Source organism: Chironomus tepperi, unplaced genomic scaffold, assembly GCF_022539635.2.
Source record: "Chironomus tepperi strain 1889 unplaced genomic scaffold, CSIRO-AGI_Ctep_v1 contig_302, whole genome shotgun sequence".
NCBI lineage: Eukaryota > Metazoa > Arthropoda > Insecta > Diptera > Chironomidae > Chironomus > Chironomus tepperi.
Window position 1 is genome coordinate 27,261 of NW_027226424.1, and position 9,486 is coordinate 36,746.

The 9,486-nt window shown below is 32.1% G+C and overlaps 3 protein-coding genes across 4 annotated transcripts; 1 reads left to right on the forward strand and 2 right to left on the reverse strand.

Moving 5' to 3' along the window:
* Window positions 1–122: 122 nt before the first annotated feature.
* On the reverse strand, window positions 123–3,723 carry LOC139092497 (uncharacterized). The gene is made up of 2 exons (XM_070642912.1): window positions 1,585–3,723; window positions 123–840 (listed from the first exon to the last, which is right to left on the reverse strand). The coding sequence occupies exons 1-2, from the start codon at window positions 2,854–2,856 to the stop codon at window positions 343–345; spliced, it is 1,770 nt and encodes a 589-aa protein (XP_070499013.1). The 5' UTR covers window positions 2,857–3,723; the 3' UTR covers window positions 123–342.
* Window positions 3,724–4,644: 921 nt separating this feature from the next.
* LOC139092498 (methionine-R-sulfoxide reductase B1-like) lies at window positions 4,645–6,379 on the reverse strand. 2 transcript variants are annotated; one of them, XM_070642914.1, is made up of 4 exons: window positions 6,242–6,379; window positions 5,530–5,787; window positions 4,940–5,044; window positions 4,645–4,838 (listed from the first exon to the last, which is right to left on the reverse strand). In XM_070642914.1, exons 2-4 carry the CDS (start codon window positions 5,723–5,725, stop codon window positions 4,744–4,746), a joined length of 396 nt encoding a protein of 131 aa, XP_070499015.1. In that variant the 5' UTR covers window positions 5,726–5,787; window positions 6,242–6,379; the 3' UTR covers window positions 4,645–4,743. The 2 variants fall into 2 exon arrangements, with proteins under 2 accessions (XP_070499015.1, XP_070499014.1); XM_070642913.1 differs by lacking the exon at window positions 6,242–6,379 and adding an exon at window positions 6,091–6,235.
* An 824-nt stretch (window positions 6,380–7,203) lies between these two features.
* Window positions 7,204–9,301, forward strand: LOC139092501 (uncharacterized; the record flags this gene model as incomplete). Its single annotated transcript, XM_070642921.1, has 4 exons — window positions 7,204–7,694; window positions 7,850–8,233; window positions 8,893–9,059; window positions 9,247–9,301. Coding segments are annotated over exons 1-4 (894 nt in total), but the record flags the coding sequence as incomplete, so codon positions are not given.
* Between the last annotated feature and the right edge of the window lie 185 nt (window positions 9,302–9,486).

Consider the following 9,486-nt stretch of genomic DNA (forward strand, 5'->3'; position numbering starts at 1 on the left):
AAACTTTCAATTTTTTAAAATTTTCTACATTTTTTTAAAAATGTTTACATATAATTTTTATATTTTTTTTACATTTTTTCAAAAATTGTGACATTTTTTTAAAATTTTTCACACTTTTTAAAAATTTTATCATTTTTTTTTAAATTTCAACATTTATTTAAATTTTTTAAATTTTTTTTTAACATTTTTTAAAAAAATAATTTTGAATACAATTTTTAACTGATTTTTGAAAATTTAAACAAAATTTTTCATTATTATCAAAAAATTAATATTATTTAACTTCCCGAGTGGAACAGACTGCAACCACTCGGCCTTATGTCCAGCAATACTGGAACTTGATCTTTATTTACGTGGTTTCAGGTATTTTTTTGTTGCATTAGCAGTATTTGCTGCACGTACTGAATTTGTTCTATATACATCATTTCTAAATTTTGCAGATACATCCGGAGGTCTATTTGTTGAATAAATATTTGAGGTCGGTACTTTAGGTTGTAATGGAATTGGTTGGACTTCCAATTTTGGTTTTTCATCTCCTTTCAATTCCTTAACATTTCTTTCAAATGCTTCCTTTGGATTCTCAAACACAAATGACTTAAAGTAAAATTTCTTCATAATTTTATGATCAGCATAAAGTCGGAAGTGATTAAATAAAAGATACAAAAGATCATCCAATTGATCGATGAAAAATGAAATTGGACCGTTTTTACTGTTGAAGAATTTAGAGACTTGCTTTAATGCTTCCGGATCTCGACTTGCTTTTGCATTGGTCTTTGATGTGATCGGTTCATAATTCTCGACATATTCACTCTCGCTGTCTGTGCAGTCATCCTTATGTGTGTCCTAAAATTTGTGGGAATATTAAAATATTTTAATTTAATTTTAAAATAATTTTTTCAAATTTAAATTTGATTGAAAAAGGCAAATTTTTCAAAAAGGATTCAGACTTTTTGTGTAAAATTCAAATTTGCACATATTTAAACCGTTGAATAATATATTTTATTCAAAAGATCATGAGGAAGACCGAAATTTGTATTTTAAAATAAGGACGCTTGAGTTCGAAATTTTCAGAATTTTTTGACGATCTAAGGTCGTAAGTATTTATAATGCTTGAAGGGCCCAGCTATATGAGATAGACACTCTGTGATTAATAATCTATTTAATACACTTTTTAGTAAATTTGGAATCCTTCACATTGCAAAACATGGTACGTCAAAAAACTTGATGTTCAAACCAATTTACAATTTCGAGTCAAGATTTCCTTGAAAGTCATCATATAGGATATCCCAGTATACTTAGAGTGGAGACACATTATGTGCCAAAGACCTCAAAACTCCACCCAACACTGAAACTGAGCTTCATAACGGAGTGAGAACAGCTTTTTAGACATGATCTGATGCCATTTCACAGCAGTGTCTGATAGTCTGATTGCTGTCTTGTCAGCAACCTGATAACTTTTGACACCTAAATGACTCTAAATATGATTACAAAAACTGCAAACCAGAGCTGACAGGACACCATAGTGCTCAGTGACACCCAGAGTCCAGTCAACTCTAGAACATCTAAGCAACATGTCAACACAATTACCTTGTTCCTTATAAACTTGATCAATTCAGTCCAACTGTTATCATTTGGATAAAAACATGAAATTTTGTCACCAAGCATGCTCTTCCATTTGTAGTCTTTTGGCAGTTTTGCTTCCAGTACAGCTTTACGGACTTCAATCAATTGCTTCCTTTTTTCATCCTTACTTCCACCGTCGGTACTTAAATTTAATCGACTGTTAATTTTATCAATAAATTTTGATATTTCATCATCTGTCCAAAAATATGGATGACCTTTGAATTCTTTAGGACTTGCTGGTTGCTGAACATTGAGCATGCATACAATTAAGTCAGCAAAAAGCTTTAAATTTGTTTTTTTAATGTATTTTGGACTGTCTAAAGCTTTTAAAATGTTGTCGAATTTTTGTTCGTAATTTAAATTTTGGAAATTTTCAGGCAGATGGTCAGGGTTAGTAAATATAGACAGGATGAGTGTGCCTACATCCTTGATATTTTTTAAATAATCATTTTCAGTTGGATTATTGATGTAATTTGATATATTTAATAATTTTGGTGTCGGTCGATTATTTTCAGTAATTATTATGACATTATCAATTGTTAAGCCATTCAGCACAGATTGATATCCATGCTGGATCTGAACCTCATTGAGCAGCACCTTAATTATGTATTTTAATTCATTTTCATCAAAATTATCCTTTTTATGATTAATAAATTGTCTCAATGTAGGATTTGATTGGATATTTGTACATGCGCTGCTGTCTATTGGGCGTTTCTTACTTGTACAACAGTAATTGACATCTCTTAAATATTTGTGATCCTTAAATGTTTCAATTAATTTATAATTTTGATGTTCAACATTTAAAAATTTAACAATTAAATCGATGAAATTTTCAATATTTTGATGCTGGATCCACAATGGAACCACTAAATATGCTCGAATATGATTAAGTTTTTGATTATTACATGACAATTGTTTATTTTCATTTAAAATATTATTAATGTCACAATTATCAACAAAAATAGAAATGAGCAATAAGCCGACATTTATAATGTCATTAAGGTAGTCGTTGTCGTTTTCAGTTACTTTAAAATTTGAAAATTTTATTATTTGTTGATCATTTTGAAATTCTATTGAAATACTATCTAAGGATATATTGTCAATGACTAATTTTTGTGAATGTTTTTGTTCAATTTCTTTAATTAAATTTTTTAAAATATTTTTAAAATTATTTTCGTCAATGTTTGATTTATTAAGTTCAAAATATTGCTTGAGGGTGCACCTTGGGGTGGCCATCTGCTGTACTGGGTACAAAACCCAGGGTTTGCGAATAGAAAAACTGACAATTAATTTTGTACGGTTTTGAAAGAATTTATATGGTTTTTAGCAATGCAAATTTAAATTAAAAAATTAACGGTTAAAACACAAAATTTTTAATGTTAATTTTAATTGATATTTGCTGAATTAATGAAGTAAATTGCAAGTTATCAACTAATTATCGATAAGAACTTAACTTTTTAAATTTGAATAATTATAGATAAATTTTGAATAATTTCGTTTTGAAGGTTCTAGTTCAGGCCCTGAACTAAAAATCCTTTTTATTTTCGAAATTTCGATTATTTTCTGCACTTTTTTGCAAGTTTTTAATCTAATTTAAGTAGTTTTTTGAATATTTAGACTCAAACATTAAGCCAAACTTAGAAATGTCCAAAAGTGTCCCGATATTTTGCGAAAATCCTCTGGCCACCCTAAGTGTAACTCGATAAAATGCTGGTTGAATTCATATTAATCTATACATAATTTATCTACAAAAGCTCTACTCATGGTTGTGCATTATTATCTTATATTTTGACTGTATTTAGTCATTTTAATCAAAATTGCAACATTTTTATGGAAAGTCACTTAGGAAGATTTACAAACATGTCTTTATATTTAATTTTTAAGGATTCAGGCTCTAACTGTCACTGTGATTTTGCATTGTTTTTTAGTCAAATTTTGATTTGTTTTCTTTTATTTTCTTTTTTTTTCACAACTTTTTCCAACTTTTCCGGCTTAATTTTCTAACAAACTTTAAATAAATTAACAGTCATCACAATAAGTTTGATTTCATTGCTTTTAAGACGCTTTTTAGTGCAATATTGTATTTGATTCAATGTATTTAATTCAATTTAACTTGATTTTAATTTTTTGGCACTAAAGAATTTTTAATTTTTTTAATTAAATTTTATTAAATTTGGTCATAAAATTCACTTGATGATTGATAAGGCATTGATTTTTGACTAATACTACAATTAACTACAAAATTCTACATTTAATTTATTGAAACAAAACTAATTATTAACTAAAAATAAATTGCGAAAAATTTATAAGTTTTTGTGTTTACATATTGAATTATCAGCTGTATAAGCTTGATCGTGAGGAGGATAAAGCAACAAGCTTTGATAACAATTGAATGGTTTTTAGCTTTTGAGAGGGAAAATTCAAAACAATTTTTTTTAAAATTTAAATTTCATTTTCTTATTTATGGCTGCAGATGAAGAAGGAATTGGTGCCTTCGAGAGACGTGCATTACGGTCCTATCAAAGATGAGGATGAGTTCAAAAGCAGACATAATAATGAACTTAATGAGTTATTTCAGGATACAGTTACAGTTCTGCGAATAAATCGTTAAAAATGGGCTGGTCATGTGATGATACTTAAAGTGACTACCTGATGACCTTCTGGATGGAATGAGACCTCAAGGTAGACTTAAAAGCTCATGGGATTACTGTATGAGCAACGATACAAAAGTGATTGGAATTAGAAACTGGCAGAAGTCATCTAAAGACAAATTCAGCTTCCGATGAACTCAAAATGCGGCAATAGGCCCTCGTGAGACTTTGCCAATAAAGGAAGTAAGTGATTAATGCTATAAGTAGCTTTATACATTTAGCTTGTTCCAATAAGATATAACATTTGAGTATAACATTTAATAACATAAAGAGGGGTTCAACTACTGGAGTTCTTCGACCTTAATCGACTTTTTCATGCAAATTCCAAATCGACATCGAGCTATGGATATAATATCAATAAAAATTGTTAATATTTTCTCTAAAAAGCATTAATTAACTTTATTATATCTTCATTCATCATTTATTTATAAATTTGATTTAATATCTTGCAATTGGATTAAATATTTATCAATCATGTTGTGGTTCCGGGTTCAATAAATTCAATAGATGCGCTATTGATGCAATATCTCTTTTTGGTCGGTGGTGGTCCATCTCCAAAGACATGCCCTAAAAAGTATTTAATCAAAATGTTATTAAATATCCATAGATAGTGGCCTTCATGGAGGCTGACCTTGACATAGAGTCTTGAAAACATATCTTAAACTTACCAAGATGAGCATCACATTTGCTACAACGTACTTCTGTCCTGACAGTGCCAAGTGACGCATCTCTAAGTAATTTCACTTTTCCTTGCTCCAAGACGTCATTGAATGCTGCAATTATGAATATCATAGTTATACATTTGGATGTGAATTAGATGTAGAGTTGGCAAGAGTCCAATCTGTAGGTGCCTCGTTCAGAGTCTGGACTGGAGGCCGGGCTGGAGTTTGGAAGCGCCTCCCAACCAAAAAGCCAGATTCCCAAAGTCCTGCCAACTCTGATTAGTTCAGTGGTGGACAACCTGTATTCCGCGGCACACCAGTGGAAATGCCACCAACCGTAAGCCATGTACAGATTTCCCGAATAGCACAGCGTTGCCGTCACGTTGACGCTACGTCGAAAAAAGTGCGGCGCAACGTGCATTTGACGTAGCGGCTCCATGACGTCTACCTAAAGACAGATTTCGTTTTTTTTTGCCGCCTTGTGCTATTCGAATTGGCTCTTGGGGCCCACCACCAAGAGGTACCATGACACACAGGTTGCCCACCACTGGATTAAGATCTTAGAAGAGGATCTCAGATTGACTCTCATCACTTACCAGGCCATCCACATCCACTATCATACTTGGTATCCGAATTAAACAGCTCCTGATGACAAACAACACAGACATAAGTTCCTTTTTCATAAAATTTATTATATTTTCCAGTAAAAGCACGTTCAGTTCCAGCTTCTTGAGTTACATGATATTGCAATGGAGTTAGTCGTTCCTTTAACTTTTCCTTGTCAAATTCCATTTTTGTGGATTGATTGTCTTGATTCTTGTTGAATTTTGATGCTGTCGTTGAGATGAAGGTTGCTGAAATGATGAGGAACAATAGTAAGCTATAGATAGTATTAAGCTAGTCTAAATTGTACTGAGTCGAGCTATAAAACACAAAAAACCATCCGACACGCCTAAATATGAACTGAATTGAGTTTAACACATCATGCAAGTTGTGCTCATCATCTGTGACTTGATTTTCTAAAATATCAAGGTCGATGCATGATCTTGACCTCAAAAAAGTTCCAAATCATTCAATTTTGAGCAATTTTATTCCAATTTTGCCTACAAATCTACTAAAAATCAGCACACAAATAAAAATTGTCCACACGTCCTCACCTGTTAGCGCATAACTGAATATTCTAGACGTATTTCTATTTCTCAATCGATTAACGATATTGTATCTTATCAAGTTAGTGGCAATATTCATAGATTCACAATATATCTTCGTATTACCACCACCAACTTAATTGAATGACTTGTCAATTACCTTGTTGGATAAGGAAATCTGGATTATGTCACGTGAAATGACGACCGATAAGCAGAAATGATTTTTTTTTAATTTTAGAAAGTTGGAGTTTCACTTTATTTGTTGTGGGACAGAATAGTAAACAGATGAACGGAATCAGTGTTTAGGAAAAAAAAACATTTGAGGGGTTTTGGAGGTTTTTTGAATTTTAAATTTGATGTGGACGTTGAACTGAGCTGACTCTCATCTGACTCTGTTGCTGGCCCAGTCACGTCATTTTACTTACTTTTTCATGAACTCCCTTAGATGTCTCCTAAAGCTGACTGATCTTCGCTGGCCGTACATACCAAGTGTGATCCATAGCCTCCTTTGGTTGGCGCTTAAAGTTGGCTCTGTCGCTACCTACCACTAGTTTGTCTCAAATTCTCAAATTCCGCACGTTAAGTAGACATTCTATTAGCACTGTTCTATGCCATGTCCTCCCTCAGATGGGATCCAGAGCTGGTTTTATTGACTAGATCTGGCTCTTTAGTCTGTCAATTATCAATATCAAGTCCATTACAGTCTCTATTGACCGTTGTACTGTGTATTGTGGAAATCTCATTCAAATTGACTGTCGACAGATGAGACTGCAACCTGTTGATGTTTAAGTACACTTTTGTGTCTTAAAAATGTAAAATTTTCAAAATTTCCACTCAATTTTCAATCAAAACTCATTCAAAATCCCTAAAAACCCCAAAAAATCCAAATTTCCCTCAACTTTTCATTCAAAAATCCCTCAATATTTACATTCCACATTCCATCCCATTCCCATTTCTGTTTACATTCGACACTCGATACAGCGCACGTGCTTTTCTGCACTAATCACACCCTGACAATTTTCCCACCACCCCCCACCCCCAACCCCAATTGTGGAATGAAACGAAAAGCGGAAAATTTTCATTTCCAGTATTGAAGAAAAATTTTTAGCTGTGAAAAAAAAATTCAATTTTTTTCTTAATTTAATTGTGACTTTTTCTGTCTAATTTGACGTCCATCCACAAGTTATTGACGTTCTCCATCAGCTGTGCTAAAAGATTTTCCAGGAAAATTCGTGAAAAATTGCCAAAAATAAAATTGAAAAAATTAAAAATTGTGAAAAATAAAAAAAAATAATAAAGGAACTTAGGTGCTGAACAATAATGCAATGACAGAGCGTCCGCCAGCATCATTTGGTCAGCAATTGCGTGCCAGTATCGTACGTAATTTACGTCTTAAAGTTCGTGACTCAAGGAAGACAACAGCTGAAATTTTCCTACCACTTTACACCCTTGGAACTTTAATTGTGCTGAAAATTTTAATACCAAATCCAAATTTTCCGGCTATTTTAGAGCCACATGGAACTGGCAAAGTCTTTGAGCAGTTTGATGCATTAAAGAATCATACCGTAGCTGTCGTACAGAATGGTAATGGCAGTCGACATCATACAGTTCAGGTGAGGAAAATTTTTTCAATTTTTTGTTCCATTTTCCGACCAAATTTTTCACTATGACGACTGTGACTTTTACAAGGATAACAAAAAAAAGTTTGAAATTTTTGTGACCGTTTTCCCGCCAAATTTAATTCCTGGAATTTTTCTTCTCATTTTAGTTCCTCGATGCTGTTAACAAGCTTTATTCATCCGTACATCCAGAATCTGATGCATTTAAAATTAGTTGGCAATTTTATGACAACCAATCGGAACTTATAGCTGCATATTGGCGTGATCCATATGCAATGCCACTTGCACTTGTATTCCATAATGATGATCCATACAATGGACAACTTGACTATGAGATTCGAACTAATCCATCATTTTATGTAGCACCAGCGACAACGGAATTGTTTTCGAATCCTGTGTCTTGTAGGCAAAATGATGATAATTATTTATCGCAAATGATCCCAATTGAGATGGGTGATGCGTGTCCTGTTAATCAGTATTATTATTCGGGATTTATAGCGTTACAGACGTTGCTTGATTATACTAAAATTAGTGTGAGTATATTGTTCCTAATTCTAGGATAGTCCTAATTCTTTGCTATTCTGGATATTGTTCCTAATCTTAGATTAGTCCTGATCCTTTACTACTCAGGATATTGTTTCTAATCCTAGATTAGTCCTAGTCCTTTACTTTTTAAGATATTGTTCCTAACCTTGGATTAGTCCTGTTCCTTTACTATTCAGGATATTGTTCCTAATCTTAGATTAGTCCTCAACCTTTACTATTCAGGATATTGTTCCTGATTCTAGATTAGTCCTAGTCCTTTACTTTTTAAGATATTGTTCCTAACCTTAAATTAGTCCTAATCCTTTACTTTTTAGGATATTGTTCCTAATCTTAGATTGGTCCTAATCCTTTACTATTCAGAATATTGTTCCTAACCTTGGATTAGTCCTAATCCTTTACTATTCAGGATATTGTTCCTAACCTTAAATTAGTCCTAATCCTTTACTTTTTAGGATATTGTTCTTAATCTTGGATTAGTCCTGATCCTTTACTATTCAGGATATTATCCTAAATCTAGATTTGTCCTAATCCTCCACTATTCAGGATATTGTTCCTAATCTTGGATTAGTCCTGATCCTTTACTATTTAAGATATTGTTCCTAATCTTAGATTATTCCTAATTCTTTACTAATTCTTCCAATTCCAGTTAACATCATCATGCGTAGACTTTCGTCTCCCAACAATATTTCTCGAAATGTTTCCAAAAGAGCCCTACACAGGCAATTGGCTCGTTGCATTTCGTGTCGTCATTCTCAATCTACATGGTCATGGCATTATCACAATTCATAACATATCTGCTCATATTAATTGTCGGTGAAAAGGGCACATCGGGAAAGTTAAAGATTATTGGTCTACGTGATTCAGTATTTTGGCTGCATGGTTTGTCATCTATGGTGTATTTGTGACATTCCTAACATTAGTATCGGTTGTATTTTTTACACTCGGTGTATTTCAGTATACGAATTATTTTTCAGTATTTTGCTCCTTGCACACTGTATAGTCTTAGTGTCATTGTCATTGGATTTATGATTACGCCATTTTTCGATAATTCTAGGGTGAGTAATTGAGATTTGAAAATTTGAATTTTTAAAAACCGTTAAAAATTTAAATTTCAATTTTTGAATCTTAAAAAACCGTTAAAAATTTAAATTTAAATTTTTGAATTTTAAAAAATCGTTAAAAATATAAATTGAAAATTTTTGAATTTTAAAAAATGAAATTTACAAAATTTAAATTTAAA